The sequence below is a fragment of the Panulirus ornatus genome, chromosome 24 (assembly GCF_036320965.1).
Source record: "Panulirus ornatus isolate Po-2019 chromosome 24, ASM3632096v1, whole genome shotgun sequence".
Classification (NCBI taxonomy): domain Eukaryota; kingdom Metazoa; phylum Arthropoda; class Malacostraca; order Decapoda; family Palinuridae; genus Panulirus; species Panulirus ornatus.
In genome coordinates, this window is record NC_092247.1 from 7,243,960 (window position 1) to 7,269,560 (window position 25,601).

Consider the following 25,601-nt stretch of genomic DNA (forward strand, 5'->3'; position numbering starts at 1 on the left):
CCGATGGAAGCCTCCAACTTCTGCCATCTCTTTCTCCCCCAACCCTAAACTTTTCATATCGTTATAAACTTAAGCTAAATAAAACTTCGAGCGGAAGTAGCTACCCTAATTGCAAACGGATGATTCGTGAGGAATAAATTTGTCATCAACGTCCCCGAGCTATGAAAAAGAAAGAGAAATAGCAGAGATGCGAAAAGACAAAGGAGGAGGAGGAAGCATGGATCAAACCAACCCTCTCTAATTGAAATTCTTCCCTTTCAATTAATTGGATATTTGAAAGGGAAAATAGAGTGTGAGGCGAGCAAGAGAGAGACTCCTGCTGGAGCTAGGCTATTCACAGCTTGTCCGGAAACTATTTTGTGCATTTAAAGCTGTAAAGGCGAGATCCGCGCGCGTATGTACCGTCGGAAGAGGAGAGGGAGAAGCAAGATAGTCACTCCACACATTCCTATCGTCTCCGTCCAAATGAAATGGATACGTTTGCATGAATTTGCGAAGAGCATTACTAGTGTTTTTGACACACATCATACTACTGGGCCACAGAAATCTTTGAATAGGGTTAATCAAAATTAGGTTGCAACTAGAAGGAAAAGATTAACATATAATCATTGTTTTAAGGTTGTTTCAAAACAAGAAACACGCATCCTAATAAGGGCCATATGCGCACTTTGTGTGTAGTTCGAAAATCATCTCTAACATCTTGAGAAGTTTAAGATTTTCTGTTGGTGGATGCCACTTCAAGGTCGACGGTCTTAATCACCCTAAAGCCCAATCATATAACGAACCACCTTACAATGTGGATAACCTGTTCTTCAAAGCTGGTAGGGATTTCCACGGCAGCTCAGCTTGAAGCAGAGCGAGAGACTTGGATTATAAAAACCACTGAGATAAGCGACCACCCGCAAACGATCGGCCACGAAAATTACCACTGCCACTTATTCCTTTATCCATACAACGACTAAGAGTTCGTTCTACAGAAAAATTAAAAATTTTCTTCTCCATATGAAATGGCCAAGTGTTCGTATTTTAAAACGTGATCAAGAGCATTTTTCCTGGAGATGATCAAAGAGCACTTTGTTTACATAGCAACTAAGAGTTTTCCTTCACAAAAAGACGACCAATCAAGAGTTCCTATCCCTATTTACCAGAAGTAAGAGTCTCATGAACTTCATGAAAACTAAAACGTTCCTTTACCTTTGAGCACGTTAACCAGGAGTTCCTTCATATAGACGATATCCAAGAGTTCCATCATATACTCGATAACCAAGAGTTCCATCATATAATCGATAACCAAAAGCTTTTTCATATGCACGATAACCAAGAGAGCTTTCATCGAAAAGATAACCTCGACTTTATACGCCTAAACGACAATTGTAATTCCTTACCTGGCTACGCGTGTCCCGTTCCACTGTTCCTCAGTTCACAATGGATCACAAGAATAATGAAAATAAAACCAAATGAAATAGAAACAAAAGCTAATGGGGAAAAACAAAAGGAGTGTTGTACACAGCCACAATTCATAATGGAATAAAAGCTGAGAGCGAAGCGGTTCAGGGAATGATCAAACAACAGCTGTAATGAAGAAACGCACAGTTAACTGAAATGAATCTTAGAAATAAAAGCAAAAAAAATAATATCACAAACGCATACGACGAGGAAAAAAAAAAAAGGGAGGCGGAACAATACATAGCACGCACGCACGACATCAACACAGTCCATATAAGATGAAGTGGTCAAGTCCTCACCTCTTCCTGTTTTCTTCGAGGGCGTCTGCTTGCCCCGGGTTCTCCCTCTTCTCTGGGTGGTGTAGTTCCTCTCCATGTCTTCCCTGGAGGTGTGGTTCTCGAGGCCCTCCTCGTCCTCCTGGCCGACTTCGCCACCCTCGCCGGCGTCGCCGTTCGACACGGAGCTCTCGGTCGAGTCCTCCGTCGGAGACCGAGGTTCGATTTCTGGGGGCAAAGGAAGGAAGTCATCATTACCCTGCTACAGATTGTACCGCAGCCTTGAAACTGCACAGTAATTGCATGTCTTTATCGATATCTGTTATCAGGAGTTGCTATCGAAAAGAAACATTTGAGATATCACGTATCGAAAGAGATACCATGATATTCCCGCCTCAATCTGTAACCAAAATTTCCCAGAATTCACAGTGTATAATGTACCGCTGGTGTGCATTCACTTTCCCTATTCTCCGTCCCTTAAAATTACACAGGATAGTTTTCACCCTCATAAAAATTCCCTTAGATCTAGCATTCCCCCATCACCCTCCACAAACAGACTAGCAAATACGTGAGAGAAGAACTAAGTAATACTGTTTTCAAAGCTTAATGAAAAATGGTAGAGATATTTGATGAAGTACGCGAGCAAGACGAAGAATGAAGTCAAAACTGTCTTCGAAAATCTAAGAGGATAAAGACAGGAGTTTTAGATAACTGTGGAATATCAGCAAACTGGAGAATATCATGAAAAGACTGAGGAATATCGAAAAATCTTTGGAAAACAGGAATATTGGAAAAGTAAGGAATATCAGCATGGTGAGGAACAGTAGCAGAGTGAGGAATATTTAAAAAAAAGAACTGAGGAGTATGAGCACATTGAGGAATATCAGAAAATGGGAATATTAGAAATTAAACTCTAATATTCGCCGGGTGTTTGCCTGAAGAGTGGGAACTGACCATAGAGTTTGATGGAGCCGTCCGTCTCTCCAAGGCTGTTCTTAGCGATGCATCGGTAGGTGTTGAAGTCTTCCTTGGTGAGGTTGTGGATCACCAGCCTCATGTAGGTCTTGTAGCTCTCCTCCTTCGTCATGGTGTCGTACTTGGTGCCTGCTGGTGGTGGGAGGGAGAGAGACCGGGACAGTCTATTGTTTAAGATTGGTTTGGGGAGGAAAAGGCGGCCGAGAGGGGGCCGTGGGAGTTAGGGTCGTTGGGAGGATGCGGTGGAGGGGATGAGAGAGAGAGAGAGAGAGAGAGAGAGAGAGAGAGAGAGAGAGAGAGAGAGAGAGAGAGAGAGAGAGAGAGAATGGGTATTTGGATGGATGAGTAGATAGATAGCTGGAATATAAGAAAGATGGACGGGTGGATTGGAGGAGCGATAGATGGACTGACATATGAGTGGATAGACATATGGATAAAAAGGCAAAGGAACAGAGAGACACGGGAATGGATGAGTGGATAGATAAATAGATGGAAGGATAGACAGATGGATGAGTGAAGTGGAACGAGAGAGAGAGAGAGAGAGAGAGAGAGAGAGAGAGAGAGAGAGAGAGAGAGAGAGAGAGAGAGAGAGAAGGGTTGGGAGAGATAAGAGTGGTGCGTGGCAGGTAACTGGCGTAGGGAAGGCAGGAGAGGATGTTTCTATTGGGTGCATGACAAGGGACGTGGTAATAAAACTCTGGGTTCACACTATCTGTTGTGCGCCTCTGGTTCACACAGCCTGGCCACGAGCTATACACACACACACACACACACACACACACATCCAGAACAGGAAATAATGACGAAAATGATATTGTTGTTCATCATCTCTTGGTAGTTAGAGACAGCAGTGATGAAATATGATGATAATGATATATATATATATATATATATATATATATATATATATATATATATATATATATATATATATATATATATATATATATATTTATTTATTTATATATATATAGCAGTGAAAACAATGAGGTTGCATATGAACAGGGAACACAATATGTTATTGAAAATAATCAACACTGAAGAAATCGCTGTTTTCTTTGTATAAAAATGTTTGGTCACTTGTGCCGTACACGATAATGTGGTGTGTGTGTGTGTGTGTGTGTGTGTGTGTGTGTGTGTGTGTGTCTGAATTATAGTACGTGTGAGAGAGTGTGCGTTCAGGCGAACATACTTTTCATTCCCGAGTGTATTGCCAGGGTTGCAGCCAAGCGGAATTTTTGGGTGTGTGTAAGTGTGGCAGTACATCGACTTCATGGCCGTGTGTGTGAGTTCAGGTGTTGCCTGGTGTAGGATGGTGTATTCCACTCACTTGCGGCTATCATCTCGCCCCTGTAGTTGGTCCAGTAGTTGATGGAGCGCGGGAAGGCCTCAGTGTTGCACTCCAAGAGTGCTGTGGTGCCCATGCGAGCGCCCTCGAGCTGGTTCGGTATCCACAACATGGGCGGGACTGCGCCCCACATCACGCCCACACACAAAGGAGGGACCATACCCACAGTGAACAACGCAGGAAGAGGCGAGGGATACATGAGTTATGACATGTGAATCGTCTTAAACCTCAGTCTGATAGGGTTAGAAATTTTGTGAATCATCATTCGAAGCTTTGACAAATGCAGTGTTATAGGGCTCGAAATTTTATGAATCATTTTGCGAGACTTTGGCAGCTGCAGTCTGATAGGTAAAAGATTTATGAATCATTGATTCGGAGCTTCGACAACAGCACTTTGACAAGGGTTAGAAATGTTATGAATTATTATTCGGCGCTTCGAACGTTTAGAATAGCTTTTGCGTTGAGGACGACGATACGACCCTTGACCACGACGGTACGACCCTTAGGCATGATATTATAGCCAGGCCATCATACCGAAAGATCGTCCCATCGTAGTGCTTAAGTTCGTAAAGTCGTTCCTATGGGCTTAGAATTTACTCACAAGGTCAGACAACCGCATAATCCAAGAATATTTACATGGAGGTCCATGGACTTAGCAGAGCATCGGGGGAAGTGAAGTACTACATCAGACATGTGAAAACCCTATAGATTGTACTCACATTGGACCTTTAGTTGAATCCTCTTGCTTACTGAGGGTTGGATCCCATTAGAGGCCACGCAGAGATAGGCTCCCATGTGGAGGCGAGACACCTTGCCGATGGTGAGCGTTTGCCCCTCCAAGACCTTCACAGCTGTCACCAACAAGTGTCATGTTAGAGGAAGATTGATGCCTGCGATTCATATTTTTTTAGTCTAACCTATCGACAAAGGCCCAGGCCTGGGCAATTGTAAAGGAGACAAACTATTATCTGGAGATATTAGAAGTTGTATTTAGGTACATGGTAAGGGAGAATCCATCAAACTAGAACATACTTTTTAGGTTTGGTCACAGCAGCTTAATCAAAGAAGTGCAGAGAGCCAACGGAGATGATCCAAAAGAGAGCAACGAAAATGGTATGAGAATTACAACTACAGAGAGAGATTAGAGGCCATAGATTTGTCCACCCTGGAAGAGAGAAGAGTTAGTGGGAGATGTGATCACAACATACACGTTTCTAAACCAGTTCGATGTTGACAGTAGACGTTTCCAAAATTATAAAGACAGAGCAACTAGAGGCCATAACAAGAGACTCAACATATAAAACTTGATGGAAAAGACGCAAAGTAACACCTTGATGAAAGTGAGAGTAGACGAGGAATAGCATGGCAAAAGTGACGAAATTATATGACCATAGTGTACCAAAGTCATATGATGGTAGAGAAAGTTTAGGAGATGGGGCTCCACGAGTGTAGAACCCCCTCCCTCTACATTATAGGTAGAGTACAAATGAATATTTGCACACACACACACACACACACACACACACACACACACACACACACACACACACACACACACACACTGTACATCCCATTAACCCACACACTCTTCGTACCAGCTCCAGTATTTTTCCCTCTCCCGGGAAGGAAGGGCTTACGAGGGAAACAAAGTTATGACGGATAGTGTTTGGTTCCCCTAATATATGAGACAGCAAGATCCGGCAGCGATCTTGCACTAATGCCAAGTAAGGATATTTACCTTAATCTGTTCCAAGGTTGGGGAATTACAGGGCCTTCCCTGTACCACACAAGACGTGGCTAATACCTAACATACGTGAAAGAGGTGATAAGTTATTTTGCGTATCGTACTTCCTTAGTCTTTGTGTCAGTCGGTTGGTTCTGTGTACATATATATATCATGGATAGATGTATGGACGAAATAACTTAGGATCTCACCACCATTGATACGTTGGAAAATAGACTCCTTGACTAACAAAATGTACGCCTTCGGGAGTTCATAAAGGATAACGAAAGAATTATTGGCATTTCTCAGCCAGTCATCCATTTCTATCTGTAGTCTGTCCACACCTCGTATGTCCCTGATGTCCTATCCTATCACAGATGTCCTCGACACGACCCAATGATCTGTTCTTATTGCCATTCCTTTGTATTCCTTTTGAAACTCCTCTGCAACTCGCCGCACCTCATGACAACAAGGCAGAAACGAACGCGACGTATGTATGCCACGACAAGAGAAGGATTCGATCCTTGGTAAGGAGGTCAGACTCAGGAGACCTATCATATCTTGAGTGTCGTGTGGTGTTTATGATTACAATCTCATAACTCTAGATAGGCTTACACGTACCATGGGATTACATAAGGAAAACTAGATGGTTACAAAAGACTTGATTGTTTTTGACGAGGTAATCTGCTGAAGGACAGTAACAGTGACCTAAATTATTCATTTATTTAGACCGGGACAGGATTGTCAAACAGAAGGCTCGTAGCCCAGAAATGATGTAGAAAGCTCAAACAACAGGAGTGAACTGAGGTTGAAGGCAGCAAGGAAGAGAGAGTTAAGCTAGTTTCTTCCATGAACGCCGTCAGCCACAACACCAGTGAAAAAGCAGTAGAGTTAGACGCAGAAAAATAGTGTTAATGATATTGTCTGAAGAAATGTTTATTGTATAATAGTACTTGATACTACGTGTTATTTCAAAGAATATCCTTTGAATTGAGAGAGAGAGAGAGAGAGAGAGAGAGAGAGAGAGAGAGAGAGAGAGAGAGAGAGAGAGAGAGAGAGAGAGAGTTTCCATAGATAATGACATTGTAAATCGTTTCAGAACCTGTGATACAGATCCTGATACTATATACACGTACATTGAGAGGAATTACCATTACGAAAGGCAACATATGGCTGACATATGGATGAATTTGCGTAGCAGCTTGAGGTAGAGGTCCCAACATTAGCCCAGAGTAATTCTTCATTTTATGCAGTCCATAATGTTTGAAAACAAAGTGTGAAATCCTCCGCATATCTCAAGCTTTGTCTGTTATTATTCATATATCTCTGCTGATCTAAGTTTCATATCAGTTTTCTTAAGGGGAAAAAAAATAAAGGATAGCTGTGAAAAGAGAATGATAGTCACCATCTACCTTTCCCTCATCACACACGAGTTAACAGTGATCAAGGCTGATTTACATACCCTGTGCTATTCCTATGAACTGCAAAGCTTTTAATCTTATTCTGTGTTAAAAGAGCACCACCGTTCCCAACCCCCACCATTCTGTTAGTTGTCTGTTGGGAGTAGGGACGTAGCCTCTCTGTGGCAGTTTACTTTGAAATCCTGTCGAGGCCTTGTTTCTGAATGCATCAAAAGCCTTTGATGAAATGGTACGCGGCCGCCCCCACCATCCTGTAGTGGTACACACCGAACTGTTCATCAAAGAGTTGTTAAAACGCAAGGTATGCCTTGTGCCAGCTGTAAATATATATGTATCAGGTCGATATTGCAAGATCTTATTATAAGGAAATGTAAACAGAATATATATATATATATATATATATATATATATATATATATATATATATATATATATATATATATATATATATAACTTTTAGCTTAGCTCTGGGGTTTGTGACTGTGCTATTCAAATTATGTTTGGTGCACTCGGGCATCAGAGATAAGGGGAATATTCATCTCATGATGACAACTGTACGACTCATCTTCAGCACCACCACAACGGTACGACTATCGCGTATATATATATAGGTCTGGCCTACGACTTAACCCTCAAGGGCCAGGCCTTTATATCCAAGGGTTAGAGCGAGATGATCAATGGTCATTATGCTCTGCTCAAGTGTTGTACCGTCTTTATTAAGAAAAAAATGTGAGACGCGAGCATCAGGATATTCTTCTGTCCGTGGAAGTAACTCCTACTGAGAGATCCAGCTTCTGTAACAGCCTTCTACTGTATGTGGTATTGTGTCAAATGGTCACCAGCAGTCCAGACATAGGTGCTCTACCAAGCCTTTTCTTTTGTCCAGAAGGAAGCTCACTCTCGTAGAAATCCAAAATGTTTTTTGAACATGGTTTCGTTTTCATGAAACTGTGTTGTCTCGTGTAGTTTCTCCTCTCCAAGGAATCAACCATTTGTTTTCTGATTATATTTTCCTGTGGTTTACTGACCACGCTCTTTAGGGTGTTTGGTCTGTAGTCCATCGCATCCTAGTATTCTTTGTTAAAGGTGTGTGTGTGTGTGTGTGTGTGTGTGTGTGTGTGTGTGTGTGTGTGTGTGTGTAAGAGAAACACAAGCGTAAGACATGTGGAATGGAGACGACTTATAAACTCATGGCAAAAATGAATTATCATGAAATACCAACACAGTATCATCACATATACGAATCTATACACTCTTGTCCTAAACACATAATCAAATATGACAATCTAGCGAGAGGAGAACTCATAGGCCTTGTGTGATGAACGTTGGCTCTAACAAAGCAGACTGGAGGTAGAGGAACAAAAAGACGTCGTGCGGTGTCTATGTTGCTTTGTCACGTCGCACGCTCACCCGACCAAATAACACTTGATGAGTAAAGGGGAAGTTAGTATACGACATCAGTGCACTTGGAGTGCTGTCATCTCAAACTCCCGGAATAACTATGTATGACGCCAGCAGGAGGAAGGAGGAGGAGGAGGAGAGTGTTCCTGTGTCACGATGGCGAGGATGTCGGAGGCTAATCACGTTGGCCCAGGTTGCTTGGTGTCCCTTGGGACGAAAGTTTGGCTGGTGACCCTCCTCACTGTGACCCAGGCCGACGCCCCTCTCACTCTCTCCTCTGACTTGAGTTGTCTCTCACGTTCCTATCCCTCGGGGGACGTTCCCGGAGTTGGAGGGTCAACTTGTGGTTTTTTTTTTCTTTTATGAACGACAGGTGACACCCAGCAGCGGTGGTAGGCCCGAGGTCTCTCGGTAAAGGGAGGGCAGCGAGCGCTGAACATTTTTGAGCACGATGGCATGGTCCTCGAGCAGGACGGTACAGCGCTTAAGCACGACGGTACGACTTTTGGGTTGAACGGTAGAATCCTTAAGGACGACGGTACGATCCTCTGTATCATGGCCTGGCCTTTGACCTGACCTGACCCTTAAGGGTCAGTTCAGGTCAAAGAATCCGGGTTTCATACCCAAGAGTCGTACCACATAGCTGGAGGGAATTAGTTAGTGTCAGATGATGGTCCTCCTGCAGAGGCACAGCGATAACTGGGTCTGGGTTCACTCAATTGGGAAATGACAACATGGTAATTATGATTGCCACACACACACACACACACACACACACACACACACACACACACACACACACGCACACACACACACGTTACTTACATGGAAATTTTCATACATGGAAAGAGCATGGAAGGAGGAAGGTGATGCCGGCATGTCAAATGGTTTTTCCCTCTCTCCCCTTAAATCCACTGCGTTCCATGTCCCTCACGTTCCGTACCATGAGGCCATTCTTGCTAGTGTCGGAATGAAAAGAGTTTAGTTTTTTTTCACGTTTTGAACGATAGTGTGCCATGCCGGGAGCTTGGACGCGACGCACTTATCTTCACTCGAATGGCACACGTCTGAATTCGACTTGTTATTGTGTTCTTAGTCCTTTTCACTTAGCCTTTATGCAGAGGGGTTGTGGTTGGTTGAAGCCATTTAGGATGTGTTGAGTGGTGTCTGGTGTCTGTGTGTAGTTTGGTGGTGGAGTGGTTAGGATTGAAGCCACATTAGTACGTGAGAGTAGTATACTGCGCTTGATTCTGATACTAAGGAGGGAAGTGATGTGGTGTGGTAAGAAGAGGGAAAGTTGGATAGTTTGATGGGTTTTAAGACTAGTACTCTGTTGGAAAGTTTCAGATGTTAAGGATTTTGTTGTGTAGGCAGGTAGTGGCCGGATGTACATGATGATACCTGAGAGTGCATGGGTTTCATCTTAGTCAATGTGTTATATGTGAAAGTTTGATGTGTCGTCAGGGTCTGTGGCAGGAGAGTATTTCAGGGTCTTAATTGCACTGCATGTATGAGTGGGAGTGAAGGGTAGATGGGCAGGTGTTCCTGGATGGATTCATATATATATATATATATATATATATATATATATATATATATATATATATATATATATATATATATATATATATTTTTTTTTTTTTTTTTCATACATATTCGCCTTATCCCGCGTTAGCGAGGTAGCGTTAAGAACAGAAGAGTGAGCCTTAGAGGGTAAATCCCCACTTGGCCCACCTCTCAGTTCCTTCTTTTGGAAAATTATAAACGGGAGGGGAGGATTTCCAGCCCCCCGCTCCCTTCCCTTTTAGTATTAACACAGCTTCCTCTGAAGATATGTTAATGCACGGAAGCCTTCATGATCTCGTGTTTCCTTTTCCTTGTAGTTTTTTCAACATTCATACAATCATGTGTTTTTTGTGATATGGGCATATATATATATATATATATATATATATATATATATATATATATATATATATATATATATGTGTGTGTGTGTGTGTGTGTGTGTGTGTGTGTGTTGTTTAACTTAGCATTTGACACTTTCAAAATTTTGCCCACATAATTCACCTCAAAACTCAAAGTTTAATGACCAAATCCGCCGGCCTATATTTTACATCTATACATTACTACCTCAGTGGCACAACGTCCCATAGTTTTCCAAACGCCATATTGTCCAGACTCCCTCGGACCTGGTTCCATACATCAGTAATTGTTATATTGCCTGGCTCATTCTGCCAACCCTCCCCGAGTCCATTAAAATCACTCATGACAATACATTCCTCTCCCGCCCTGCCTCAAGGGTGGCTGGCCCGCTGTACCCATTGATGGCTTGTGGTGTGCAGGAGTGGCTGCTACTGCTCTGCTGTTACTGTTGCTGTTTCCCTTACTGATGGTGCTGTTACTGCTACTCTTGTTGTTGTTGTTAGTGTTGGTGGTGCTGTTACCGCTAATGTTATTGTTACTGTCACCACTTCACAACCATTTCACCAGTTTGGTTTTATAAGGCATGAGAAGCGTCCAGGATAAACCATGAAAAGGTCTGTGGGACCTGGATTTGGATAGGGAGCTGTGGTTTCGATGCATAGCACATGTCAGCTAGAGAATGGATGTGAGCGGATGCGGCCTTTCTTCGTGTGTTCCTCTCGCTACAACGCTAATGCGGGAAAGGGCGATCAAGTATGAAGGAAAGTAAAGAAATGTGTCTTATATTAAAGACTAAAATAGAGTGGCCTCCGTGATTGAAACCATTTCCAGAGTGTAGTTCGGTACGGCTTAGTGGAGTGCGACAGTATGGATAAGTGCCAATATATTCTTTCCTATTAGATTCCATGCTTCCTTTACTTCAGCAATGCATGTTCTCTCCCATTCCCTTTCCTTTTGGCTGCACTTGTCATGTAAGAACAAGTAGATATCTTCGTCATTGACCTGTTATCTATATTTTCTATGTACTCCTTTCATCTCCCACCAGCCCTCTCACTCTCTACACCAGTCCTCACTCTTGTCACACTAGCCCTCATACGCTTCCTCTTCCCTGCCTCTCCCACCATCCCTCTCACTCTCAGTACACCAGTCCTCACCGCATACACTCACTCCGTCTCTCTCTCTCTCTCTCTCTCTCTCTCTCTCTCTCTCTCTCTCTCTCTCTCTCTCTCTCTCTCTCTCTCTCTCTCTCCAACACTCGGGTCTCTCCCCGCAGTGTAATTAAATTAAACAAGGGGTGATCCATCCCTCGGCCAATATGCCTCCCCCCCCCAGTAAACCACTCTCCATTATCCAGTTTACTTTTGCTGGTGTTGATAGCTTCTTCCTAACAGCCAGTCCTCCTTGTTTCCTCCTCTAATTGCCTCGTTAATGGGGACATCCCAATTACCGTCGTTTGTGGGAACGGTTGAAGCAATTGTCTATCAATCCACGTGAGTTAAGGTGCTCTGGGTATCTGATTTATCAGTTAAGTTTTAAATAGAACTTCCCTTGTACTACCAGTTTTATCGTATGGAATATTTGAAGGAGCGCTACACAGAGTATGTGTATTAAGGAAATATTTGATGAATACTAGACAATCAGTGTCTTGATAGGGAATATTTGATTTTGAAGCCGAATATCTTGGAAGGGAATACTTGAAAATTGTTAGACACACGGGAATCTTTGTTTGATATTTAGATATTTTGCTCAATATAACTGTAAGTGATAGAACGACATAACCATAACGGTGAAGTGAAGTAGTAAATGTTGCTTAATCATTGACAATCTGTGGCAATCCCGACCATCCATTCCTTCCACCCTTTGTCATTTTCCTACCCCAGCTCCTTCCCAGTATCCATCACTATCTGTTCACCTCCCTATCTCTCTCTTCCTCCATCACATTCCCTCTCTCTCTCCCTCCCTCTCACAGCCCTCCCGCAAGCCGCCATCCTTCGCTGGGTCGCTCCATCACTACCAACACCCCGGCTTTTCGCTATTTAAATATGTCCGAGGGAGGATTTACGGCTCTGGCAGCCTGGGTTATTTGTAGAAGCGTCAGCCTACGTGTGTCCACTCGCCGTAAACAGGCCTCACCCCCCAGCACCCCTTATTTTTTTGTTCCCATCTGTGGTGCACGAGTGCATTCACCCCCCAACCCCCCATGTTCCACTCATTACACCAGTCATATTCCACTCTAAACTTTCTTATCTTTTTTCAGAAAGACATATTTCCCTACACTTTTTCCTTTTATACGTGTTTGCTAGTCTACAGATCGTTCGGGGGTGTAGGGAATTTGGCTTAAATCACTTGCTGTTTGCAGATGAGACGGCGCTGGTGGCAGAATCCTGAAACTGGTGACAGCGACCGGGTAAAAGTGGGAAGGAGAGAAACTTAAGAATAAATATGAATATAAGTAATGTAATTACGCGCAAGAAGGGTGAGACAGGATGGCTTGTGTATAGATGTGAACGGAAAGGACCTGGAAGATGCGGAGTGCTTTAGCATGAGGATAAGAGGCGTGCATGGAGGGTAGAATGAGTTAGAGTGATTTCTGTATATGGAGGACGACGTGCTATCATTGGACTGAAAGAGAGCTCTGGAAGTCGCCAAGTTAACGATGGAACAGCTTGTGGGACCTGGCTGTGGGTATTGGGCTCTCATCTGGCAGCATTATACATGACAGCTAGAGAATATGTATGCGAATGAGGCCATTTTTGGGTTCCTGAACCTACACGTTAAGGGGAAGAGACGTGTAGGTATATGTATAAACACAAGCACACACACACACACACACACACTTTATATATATAAAGTGTGTGTGTGTGTGTGTATGTTTGTGAATCGTGCGCATCTTCAATCTTGTACGCGTAGATGTCATCGCATTCGTCATCAATACGTAAACGCTTGTGTTGTCATGATCAATCATTCATACATGATGTATGGCGTCGTACATACGTACGTTCGTGTGTCGTATGTATCCTCATTATTTCATTCACATCCAGTGTTCATTTAGGTATTCATGCGCAAGCTATGCCTGATATGTATAATGGTGCTTTATTCAACAAATTTTATTAAATATATATATATATATATATATATATATATATATATATATATATATATATATATATATATATATATATATATATATATTGAAGATAGTATTAAACATGCAGTGCAACTGAGGATTTTCATTCTTAAAAAGATAATATTCAGTAGTTCAGAAGTCCCCATTATGAGACATTCTTTAAGATGTTTTCACTAAAAAAAATATATTCGATGACTATAATAAAAAAAACATGAAAAATTACTCTGAAACGGAAGTAAAATGGTTGACCCCACCCCCCTTACATCCCTTTCACAGAAGCATAAAAAAGGGCATATGTGAAAAGAAATGTGTCGAAAAAAGAAATGGTATCGAACTCTACCATCTCAAAACAGGCCAGAGAAAACCTTTAGCTTTGATCGAACGCGATATTTTTTCCCCCCTCGCCAGAATTCACCTAACCTAACTCGTCCTAATCCAACCTATTCTAACATAACCTATCCTTATCTACCTAACCTAACCACAGCCGTCATAATCTCAACTAACACAATATAGCCCGTCCTAATCTAACTTAGGTAAACATAACCAGTCCTAACCAAATGTATCTTAATCCATCGTACCTTAACTTAACCCGTTATAATCTGTGTTCCTAACCATTCCTAAGGTTACAAAACCTTCCATGACTTGTCCTACCCCTAACCTAACCTAATCTGATCCATCCTGATTTCTCCTACTCCGTTTTAACCCCCCAACCCCAACCTAACCTAATGTATCTTGACCTAAGCTAACCTAACAGAAAATTCAACCTAACCTGTCTTACCCTAAGTTAACGTAGCCTAACCTAACTTAAGCTGACCTGAGCCAAGCTAACTAGATAGAGAAAGGCTTAAGCTCTGACGCAAGCTTAGATTTTCTCGCCAGGATTCAGCTTTCATCTGTCGCCACCACTTCGATCACCTTCCACTACCTGTGTGTCCGAAAATCACGAACAGGAGGCGCCGAGCGATCTGACATGTATTATTCTCTGTGTCTCCTTCTGTGTATGTGCTTCTCTCTCTCTCTCTCTCTCTCTCTCTCTCTCTCTCTCTCTCTCTCTCTCTCTCTCTCTCTCTCTCTCTCTCTCTCTCTCTCTCTCTCTCTCTCTCTCGTCCGGTTCCCTTTCACTCCAGACATATGCACTTCCTTCCCTAAACTCGCCATCAAAGTTTCAATCCCCGTTATGGAGTCCGGGCGTCAGCTCTACCTGTGTGCTCTCATTTCTCATCTCTCTCATCTCTCTCTCTCTCTCATCTCTCTCTCTCTCTCTCTCTCTCTCTCTCTCTCTCTCTCTCTCTCTCTCTCTCTCTCTCTCTCTCACACACACACACACACGTACACACAATGCGCACCTCTCGCTTCTTCGCCATTTTTCGCGTTTCTCTTCAATACGTTGATGAAACATTACGTCTCTGGATGACGCGAATCATCTCTTAACTTTCAATTTGAAATATTCTCTTCGCGGTAGGAATATTTCTTCCTATTCCAGTTTAGTCAGAAGAAAGACCCTGTAGCCCACAATTCCTTGTTTTCATTATCAAATCTTGCTTACTAATTGGTCAGAGACTTAAGCCTTACCAATTCCACTCGATTATTCATGGTTAAACACGATTTTTTCCTTTCCAATTTACTTCCCTGATTTCATTTGGAATTACAGTTTACAGTTCCCTGCTTTCTACAGAATTTCTCTCTTTACTATTCGACAGCCTAATCCCTGCCAACCCTCCCCCCTTTCCCCCACCCCTCCTCTCTCTCTCTCTCTCTCTCTCTCTCTCTCTCTCTCTCTCTCTCTCTCTCTCTCTCTCTCTCTCTCTCTCTCTCTCTCCCTCCCCACAAAACCATAATCCGCTCTCCCAATTTTTTGGGGCCAGAATCATTTGGGACACCATTTCCTGCCCGTTACCACCCCATTTAAGTCTTAATTCATCACTTCCCCTCTCTTACTTATCGGCTCCCTTACCACGCACCCTTCGCCGACGGGCTCCGCTCCCTTCCCACGCACCCTTACGTCGACGCACTTGTCTTCGTCTGTCCATTTCCCTCTCAGTTTCTCCCTCGCACTCAGAGTGGATATATATGTCAATATTCCCCCTGCGCTCTGATATCTGGTACTTCCCATACCTTATTTTCGAATCAAATCGCTCCTACTATTTTCTCTTTCACCTCAAATCTTATTCATCCTTTTTGCGGTGTGAATAACCCGTAATACCTTTTTCTACCATAGATAAAAGTGTTTCCTCAGTCACAAGTAAAACTCGTTCGCTCAAGACATCTTGCGAATCACACTTGCTCATTCCCGTTAGGTCTTGACGCCGCAAAAAGCTGCCTGTCCATTGCAGTTACCTACCACTGAACAACTTCAGGTGTGAGCGAGTACGCTCACACCTGAAGTTGTTCAGTGGTAGGTAACGAGGACCCTCGGAAAGCAGTGTTGGAGAGCTACTTCGATGTGTGCGAGTCGAAGTGTGAGGTCCTCTCGTTTTCTTTGGCTCCATCGGCTCGATGATAATGACTTCACTTGTTCAAGTATCGTGAAGTGATGGTTGATGTTGATATGACTCAACGCCTTCTTTACCGAATGCGGTGTTCATCATGCTTTTCAAATGATAAGTCATCGCATTCACGGGTTTGAGTCATCGCGCTCAAAGGAGTAAGTCGTCATACTGAAGGAGTTGTCTTTATACTCTAAGGATTGTCATCATACTCAAGGGGTTTGGGTCATCGCACTCATGTGGGTAAGTCATCGTGCTAAAAGTATTAAGTCAGCGTCCCCAAGGAGATAATCCCTTGATGATTAGCATCGAATAGCCTGTATCTTGGTATTTTCGAAGTCGTATCCTTATCATTGCAAGACATGTTCCATGGGAGCCTTGAACATCCGTTTCTACCACTGCATGATACATGAGCTGGGAGCCTCACACCACACTGTTCTCACGATCACTTGACATGTTCCCTGGGAAGTTAAGCATCTCTTCCTTCCATCGCGTGACATTTGCTCTGGGAGCTTGAAACCACAATCCATATACCCTTGGATAACGTGTCTTAGGGACATCGAACTACGGTCTAGCGACTTCGAAGCCTCCTGAATCACGACACAAAACCTTCCCCTAGAGGTCACTACTAGGGTAAGCTACCATCACCTGGGCCATCAGCAGGTTAGCATATCTCTGTACATCTTATCGAAATAATGAATTTTCCTGTTTTTTTTTTTTTACTTTAAAGAATGAGTAAAGCATTGGTGCACAGCAGTTGTGAATTTTTGACTGACTTTCCGTGACAACCTAGATTGATGTCTGTGAAATTCAGTCCAGTGGGGGAAAAAAAGAATGCATAGTTTGATTCATGCACTGTGTACTGCTATGATTTATTGTAAAGATATTGACAGCATCACGAGAGAGAGAGAGAGAGAGAGAGAGAGAGAGAGAGAGAGAGAGAGAGAGAGAGAGAGAGAGAGAGAGAGAGAGAGAGCACTTGCGTTGGAAAATCCTGTGAATTCTGTGTCACTTAGCGTGTCTGTCAGATTCACGCGTTTCGAACAATAACAAAACACTGGTTTCGAAACAGTCGGTCACTCGATGATCATCTAGAAATAGAAGGTCTTCTCCTCAGGGAGTGTACAGGAGACTCACGGACTGGAATAAAGGAAAAGATTCGACTTCATTGTGGTTCTTCTGGTTGGAAGATTTTGAGCACTGGAGAGATTATGTAGGTTACTCTCGCTACGAGTTCAAACGAAGGTATCACCTTCAATCATTACAACAGTCAAGAAAATAGATGACTGATAGCTCATGCATCTGAATGATTCTCTCACATATATTGGCAGATGTTTATTTTAATATTTGAATATTAATGCATCAGCTTTTAATCTCCTGTGATGGATGCCTATAAGGGTGGAAGAGGCTAAACAGGATAGGTCAAGTGGAGATAAAGGAGAGCGTTATAGAGTGTGTAAATAAGTATGATGTAGGTTTGTTGAAGTGTGTGTGTGTGTGTGTGTGTGTGTGTGTGTGTGTGTGGTTTGTTGGATATGTATTTCTAAAGCCTTATCTACATATTTACCCCCAGCACACTGGATGTGAATATGCAGTGATGCTGCATTGGTTTATTATTCCCTCAGCATACTTTGGATTTGTATATAGTGATACTGCGTTGGTTGTTAGTATACCTTCATCATACTGTGAGCGTATATGTAGTGATGCTGCATTCGTTTGATATACCCTCAGCATACCAGATGCGTCTGTAGAGCGATGCTGATTGGTAGAGTAATTAGGAAAGTGAATGATAGTTGTAGTGTCTTAAGATGTCTTGTACAGGTTTATTATTGTGTATGACTGTACTGAATGCCAACACCGGGTCCCGCCTCCACTCCCAAACATCTATAACGTAACTTGGGGACTTCAGGCACCAGGTGCAACGCTACATGCACGGGCCAGGAACTACGTAAAGTCACTCATGCATTACAAGTTTACCTGAATCCATTTTCCTCATGAATATCTGATTCGAGGAATCCGAAGCCTCGAACCGTCGTTCGAGTACTTGCGCGAATGGTAGGTTCGAATCTTGATACAATAAAAGAGTTAGTTATACTATATGTAAGTGAATGGATCTCATTCAGTTAGTGACAGCAGGGGGAAGAAATACCTTCACTGCATGATTTCTGTTTTTCTCTGTCATGACACAAAATCAAATGACGAAAAGGAATATTGAAATACAGAAGATATTTGCAAATAGCACACACACACACACACACACACACACACACACACACACACACACACACACACACACACACCACACACACACACACATACACAGAACAGAACAGGTAAAGAGACGCCAGTTCGATTGAACCTTGAACAGTTCAGGTGAGTCCAAAGATATTTCTCCCGGCAAAGACAGACGCCAAGTGCAGTTTCCGTGGCTATGGAACACAAAAAACCTCAAAGTGAAATCACCAAGATTATAAACACCATCAGAGAAGTTGAGACAGATGACGCTAAAGGAATGGATATGAAAACATCTATAAGACACTGATGCAATGAGAAAATGTCGAAGTCTTGAAGGGAATGAGAGATTAAGCTTAAGGAATAAGCCAACAAATGAGTTACGCCGAGGATGGTAGAAATATTAAAGCTGTAGGTAGAGAATGAGATCAAGACTTCATCCAACGAAAGCTGCGAAAGAAATAATGGCAATGAAGGAAGAATACAGGAAAGAAATACTGGGAGGTGTAGCACTCGAAGTCAAGAGAACGATAATTGATAAGAAAATAGATATGTATAACACTGTCGACAGGTGAGGAAATCATAGACCTGCAAAGTCCACTCTGAGAACAGAATATGATAGCCAGGGAGTGTGTTAAGTGGGGAAACTCGTTCGTCACGAACGTAGTCAAATATTTATGAGGGAAATAGTGAGACCAAGGGAGGAGGCGAAAAAAAAATAGATAAAGTAAAGAAAAAGAATTTGAAATAGAATATATTGGTATGGAAAGAGAGACCAGGGAGTGGGTCACTCACAACACTAACGCAGAATGCAGGAATACCAAACAGAGAGGGAGAGGAGGTCAGAGGCAGTGTGTATAAATATATATGTATCTGTATTCTGGAGGAATAGTGGTTAAAGGTAAAGACCTGGGGTTGTATTAGGCTGCAGAGGGGGGAATCATTGCTGGGGTTGTGTATGTCCGCAGAGGGGGAATCATTGCTGGGGTTGTGAAGGCCTTAGAGGGTGAATCATTGATGGGATTGTGAAGGCTGCAGAGGGAAAATAATTGCTGGGGTTGTGAAGGCCGCAGAGGGGGAATCATTGCTGGGGTTGTGAAGGCCGCAGAGGGGGAATCATTGCTGGGGTTGTGAAGGCCTTAGAGGGTGAATCATTGATGGGGTTGTGAAGGCTGCAGAGGGAAAATAATTGCTAGGGTTGTGAAGACTGCAAAGGGGAAATAACAACTAAGTTTGTGGAGACGGATCTTACCGAGGGAGGTAGGTAAGAGGGATAATGAAGTAGAACACTGAAGACAAAAAGATTCTTCCCTTAGAGTCAGAGACTACATAAAGATTCAGGAAATAATGGTGAACGATTGTGCTATGACGTTGTATCAGATACGACATAGTGGGAAATGTGAATTGGTACGGTGCAAGTTGGTAACTACGAATAATTTCATACACACGTGCCACAACCAGGCGAGGAACTTCAAACAACATTCTTAAATCTCTGAACAATCGACCTGTTCAATGTTGCATTAGGCTGAGTGACATCAGTCACCCCTGGAAAGAAGAAGCAGAAAAAAAGACATTGAAGTAGGGGTCAAGAAGGGTGTCACTGGTCGTACTCACAGTGATGGGTGGGATCGTGTGGGTCCTCCCTACGCCAGGTGACGACGGGAGGCGGGTAGCCCCTTGCCTTACACTCCAGTGACACGTTAGTTCCCTCCCGCACCACCAAGTCCCCCGTCCACGCTGTGTCCTCGATATCCGGGGGCACTGTCAGGGGGGGAAAACGAGGACATGTCAGGGTCCACAGGTGCGTTGGTATGTAAGGGGGACTATTAGGGCATCTAAGGGCACTGCTAGATTGTGCAAGAACACTGACATGGTAAATAAAGATGAAGTTTGTTAGGACATTCAAAGACTAGGGGTGTTTGGGCATTCTGGGCTACTACTGTCATGGCAAAAGGAGGGAGTTCCAGGCACTGCAGAGTACCCCACATTAGCTTTAAGTATTCAGAAACATACCACAACATACCTCACGAGGGACTGTATCAGGAAATAAAACAAAGTCGTATAACAAAGAGGTCAGACTACTGAATGTATCGTAGAGGATTGTATACCTCTAGATGTTGTCATAGAACATTGGATGATGTAAGTCATGCCAGACTATATTGGACCACAACAAAGTGTTCTCTGGGATGTAAAACAAGACATGTCTATTTCAAGGGCACACAGGGTAACATCGAAGTACCCTATGGTGTAAATATATGTCTTTAATAATGTCATCGCGACATCTGGAAATATGGTTATGTATAAGTATCCAATCAGCGTAACATGTTGGCAAAAAGCTCATTACGAATGGTCGAGAGTCTGTTCCTCTGATATGCTAAAATGTACCCTCAAGAGAATAAACTTCTTCCTATCCAAGTTGCGTCTCAGACAAGAAGGAAGAGATCATGGAGTTGCCGTAGAAGTCATCTACCTTGTGTTGAAATGAGGCAACTTTAATCCCATCTAACACAGTTTAATGACAGGAGTTTGATAAGCTATAGCAAACCAATGTAGATCTCTCTATGATAAAGAAAAATAACCCGTGCAGCATTGTACCTTCTACAACAAGTAAGTAGAAAAGTTAGATTATGCATTAGAATTATCTTCAATTGAAGATACATAGAAAATTAATTGTTAGAGATTTTGTTATCGTTTTTCCGCGCTTTTTTGATTGTCTGGATTGTGATGTGCGTAGATTGTTCCCTAGTGTTCAGTAACTCGTGTTGCCACCGTCGGAAGCCTGTGTTACCACGATGGAAAGACTGTGTTACCACGATCTGCAATCATAGGTGATGCTAACATGGCACCTAGATGTCTAGATGATGCCATCAATATGTATGTAAAGTTCCTTGTGCCACCTACGGAATATGGAGGACTCACCTAATATTTGAAAGGACGTGACTCCCCTAACGTCTAGAGAAAGTGACTCACCTGACTCATTCTGTCCTATATACCATCATTAGATAACTACTCAGCTAACACTTATTGAATGCAGTTCACCTGCAGCTTGGAGATAGGTACTCCACTAACCCGTGAGTATTGTGATTCACCTAATACCTGGAGAAAGCTACTCATCAACCACCTAGAGACAGTGACTCACCTACCACCTGGAGAAAGCCCTTCTGGTTAATCATGGGGTCAGTGTTGATTTGGCACATGTAGTAACCTCGGTCGTCTTCGGTGACGTCCTTCAGGTGGAGGCGGTAGACGGTGTGTCCCTCGTGGCTGAGTCCCACTCGGGGGTTGCGGGTAATCACTGATGTGTGGATAGTGAGGATGGTCTGCGTCTCCACCTGCACCCACGCCACCTACGGCCAAGAGAGAGAGGGAGAGAGAGAGAGAGAGGGAGATAAACAAACGGGTGGTAGTTCAGTTTTTTTGCGGGTCTGTGGCAGACGGCGTTGACTGCGTTATGGCAGGTAGGGAGGAGGTAGGCAGATAGTGGTGGTGGCCAGCTTATGGTGGGGGGAGATGTATAATGGGAGTTATGGTAGAGGGGAAGCAGGGAAGAGGTTTATGGGAGAGCAGACAGTTGTTATTTGGAGTTATGATGGAGGGAGTCAGCTGGCGGCGAAGTAACTACTGGGGACAGATGGTATGAATAGCCTCAGGGTCAGTGATAACATCAACACATATATGATATATTACCAGACGTTCATCTACTGATTTCAGTAGCACTCCCTTGGTGCACACCAGCAAAGCAGTCCTCAAACTGAAATCTATTTACTTTATTTGCGCTTCGTGACGACTCGGTGTCTGTCATGCAACAACTCAAACCATCACCTAAACCTCGTCATCCTACACACCCTCATCATACAGCACTTCGATACTCATTTACCAGTGGGGAAAACACTGATCATTACAGTCATTATGAATCCCCATCATTTGTCAGGCCTCCACTGCAACCATTACCGTCACTACCACCCACACCAAACAGTATTGTTCACCGCAACACACCACACACTGCTCCCAGTACCCCCACCTGGATCTTGTCTTGTGTTGTTATTATCGAAACGCAACACATTCATCACCATTCGAGTGTTACAATATTCAGTGAAGGAGTAAAGATGTCTGTTTGTATAGAGTGTAGTGAACAGTGACTCTCCTCCATATTACAGTTCCGTCAGTGTTTCACTGCCACTATCACCGCATTTCACTTTCTAATCTACTTCTGCATCTTTCAAACACTCGTATTACCTTCAGCCATCTATATACGCAGATACTTTCATCCTCTGTCTTCATTCACAGGCATTTTCTTCCTCCTTTCACATACACATACGTATGTGGTCTGTCGCTGTTTTAATGGCTTTGTATTCCTTTGTATTCATTCGTGGTGTAATCTCAAGCAGGGGCCCAAGTGAAGATTTTCCCTCAGGCTCTTTCCTCTGTTCTCATCGCTACCTCGCTAATGCAGGAAATGGTGACAACCATGTCCTCAGTAGTAAATGCTACTGTGGTCTGCAGTGCATCCACACGTAAGACTTCACCCATGAGGTCCAGGGGTTTAATGCCCATGAAACATGGTCCTGCCTGTCTCCCTCCCTTACCTTTTACCTCAACTATCTCTCACTCACTTCCCTCCCTCAAGTCTCTCCCTCCTTCCGCCACGCACTAAGGAAGTGGCACTGGACGTTAGTATTGACTTTGGGAGTTCTTATCTTATGGTGGAGACAGGACAGTAGGGTAGAATCCCATCTGCCTAAGGACATACAACCTCCAGTATCTACTGCAGCCTCAGATCACTGCCCGAGGAAATGCCTGAAGAATTACGCATGCCTTACGTTCTTTGTTCCATCGATTATGTCGAGGGATTTACCAAAGCCTGACGCGAAGGACTGCTGTGAGAGAGATGCCTGAGCGTCGAGCAGGAAATTGTTGACGTGAGGGTGAGGGAACGGCTGGGGGGGGGAGTTGGGAGGTAAGTTGGGACGTGGGGAGATGGGTGCAATTGGGACGTGGGGAGACGGGGGGGTCAGCGCACCGATCCAGCCAACTTATCAAACTGTCAAAGGAACTCTCAGGCCAACAGACGGCCATTAACTGTGAGTTCAAGTCTCGGACCCGACGCTTGCTCTTGAGTGAGTGTCGGTGATCATCATCTGTGCTCTCTCTCTCTCTCTCTCTCTCTCTCTCTCTCTCTCTCTCTCTCTCTCTCTCTCTCTCTCTCTCTCTCTCTCTCTCTCTCTCTCTCTCTCCCACCACCATCGCCACTAAGACCAGCGTTATCACCACCACCGTCACCATCCCAACCACCGTAACACCGTCACCACCATCGTCACCATCACAACACTACTGTATTTCATGTCATGAAGAGAGTTCTTATCGCGATCAGACTTCAAGTGAGACATTAGAAATGGACTAGAGAAAAAGAGGGGCGAGGAAAGAAGAGGAAAAATATTATCTAGAGTTTTGGAGGAAATAGACAACTGACCTTTGGAAAAGGAAGCAGCGTGTCGCTCTTAGGGAAGACATAAGGAGGTCGAGAGCTATGAAATATGGTTAGAGAAAGGAGCAGAATAGAACCCTGAGGGACGCCTCTGTTGATAAGGAGTACATGGGAAGGACGGATAACAGGTGACGAAGTTACCTGGTACGAGACGGTGTTATTGTCCCGAGAGTCCTTATCTCATGTTGGAGACAAGACAGTAGGGTAGAAGGCTCCCGAGAAAGAAATGGGGAAAAGCAGCCAAGTGGGCAAAGGTATAGATCCCATACCCTATATCTGAGTAACTTATGAGAGAGGACCCTGAGCTGGGTAGCGGATGAGATAGACACTGAGCTTGAAAGGAGAGGTAGTCGCTCACCTTGTATCCTCTGAGGTGTTCAACAGTACAGGTGAGGACAGCATTACGACCCGCCGTCACTGTCACGTTGGCGATCTGACCAACGAACCTTGGGCCAGGGAGACCTGCGTCGGCGCCCCCAGCTGTAGGGAGAGAAAGACTTGGGGTTAGACGAAGTGACGTGCAACCTATGATTTGTAACTTCCCGGCAACCCTACATCAGCGCCTTCGTCAAATCACTACAATACAGGACAGAAGATCATTTAATTAATGATTTACAAAATGGTATGGAAAATTGATGGCTGAATGAAGGACCAATATTAATATGATAGATAAATGAGGGGGAAAAAGGCTGTATATCCTTCATTCATTTCCAGTCAGTTTGAGTAAGTTTTCAGATTGGAAATATTTCATTAACATTACCCGGGTTGGTGGAGCTCTGTAGTGAAAAAAAAATAATAATACCAGAAATGAAAGATAAAGACATAATTAGAATCATGAAGTAATCAAGACAGACTTAGTTATTCAGCTGTCAAAAAAAAATTAATTTTGCCAGAGAAGTGCTTTTGTTATCCATAGTGCTACTGTTTGGTTATACTGCTACTGTTTTAGGCAATGTGTAATGTGATTATTCAAGGGCAAGTTGTATTTGGTTACCATCGTTATATTCAGACACTGAATCAATTCTGCTTTATTACATTATCTCTGGCGATTTTAAATCTAGGTGACTGGTCCAGTTCTTCAGCAGTTAACCTCGTCAAAGGTTCATGAGGTCTTTCGTTGTCTGACCTTCCCATGCACGCCTACATGACAGCCGTGTCAGTGCTGGGTGTCCTCGCCCGCTTCCCTCATTGCTGGGTGTCCTCGCCCGCTTCCCTCATTGCTGGGTGTCCTCGCCTGCTTCCCTCACTGCTGGGTGTCCTCGCCCGCTTCCCTCATTGCTGGGTGTCCTCGCCTGCTTCCCTCATTGCTGGGTGTCCTCGCCCTCTTCCCTCACTGCTGGGTGTCCTCGCCTGCTTCCCTCACTGCTGGGTGTCCTCGCCTGCTTCCCTCATTGCTGGGTGTCCTCGCCTGCTTCCCTCATTGCTGGGTGTTCTCGCCCTCTTCCCTCACTGCTGGGTGTCCTCGCCCGCTTCCCTCATTGCTGGGTGTCCTCGCCTGCTTCCCTCATTGCTGGGTGTCCTCGCCTGCTTCCCTCATTGCTGGGTGTCCTCGCCCTCTTCCCTCACTGCTGGGTGTCCTCGCCTGCTTCCCTCATTGCTGGGTGTCCTCGCCCGCTACTCTAAGTGCTGGGTGTCCTCACCTGCAGCCTTCATTGCTATGGGTGTCCATGACAGGTGTTAGTAGACATAGTCTACCTAATGAAGTGATGATTAACTTAGACCACCTGATGATGGTGGTGATGAAGGTGTATTTTAC

General features: G+C 43.8%; 1 protein-coding gene across 3 annotated transcripts in view; it reads right to left on the bottom strand.

Annotated features, from left to right (window-relative positions):
- LOC139757063 (lachesin-like) overlaps positions 1-25,601 on the bottom strand; it is a 137,262-nt gene that overhangs the window by 22,098 nt on the left and 89,563 nt on the right. For 2 of the 3 annotated variants that reach the window (XM_071677100.1, XM_071677098.1), the window contains exons 3-9: positions 24,204-24,325; positions 21,500-21,707; positions 19,975-20,121; positions 4,764-4,895; positions 4,027-4,164; positions 2,676-2,828; positions 1,746-1,949 (exon numbers count right to left, since the gene is read on the bottom strand). In XM_071677100.1, the coding sequence (XP_071533201.1) occupies positions 1,746-1,949; positions 2,676-2,828; positions 4,027-4,164; positions 4,764-4,895; positions 19,975-20,121; positions 21,500-21,707; positions 24,204-24,325 (1,104 nt within the window). The remainder of the gene's footprint in view (positions 1-1,745; positions 1,950-2,675; positions 2,829-4,026; positions 4,165-4,763; positions 4,896-19,974; positions 20,122-21,499; positions 21,708-24,203; positions 24,326-25,601) is intronic. The other variant, XM_071677099.1, reaches the window with a different exon arrangement.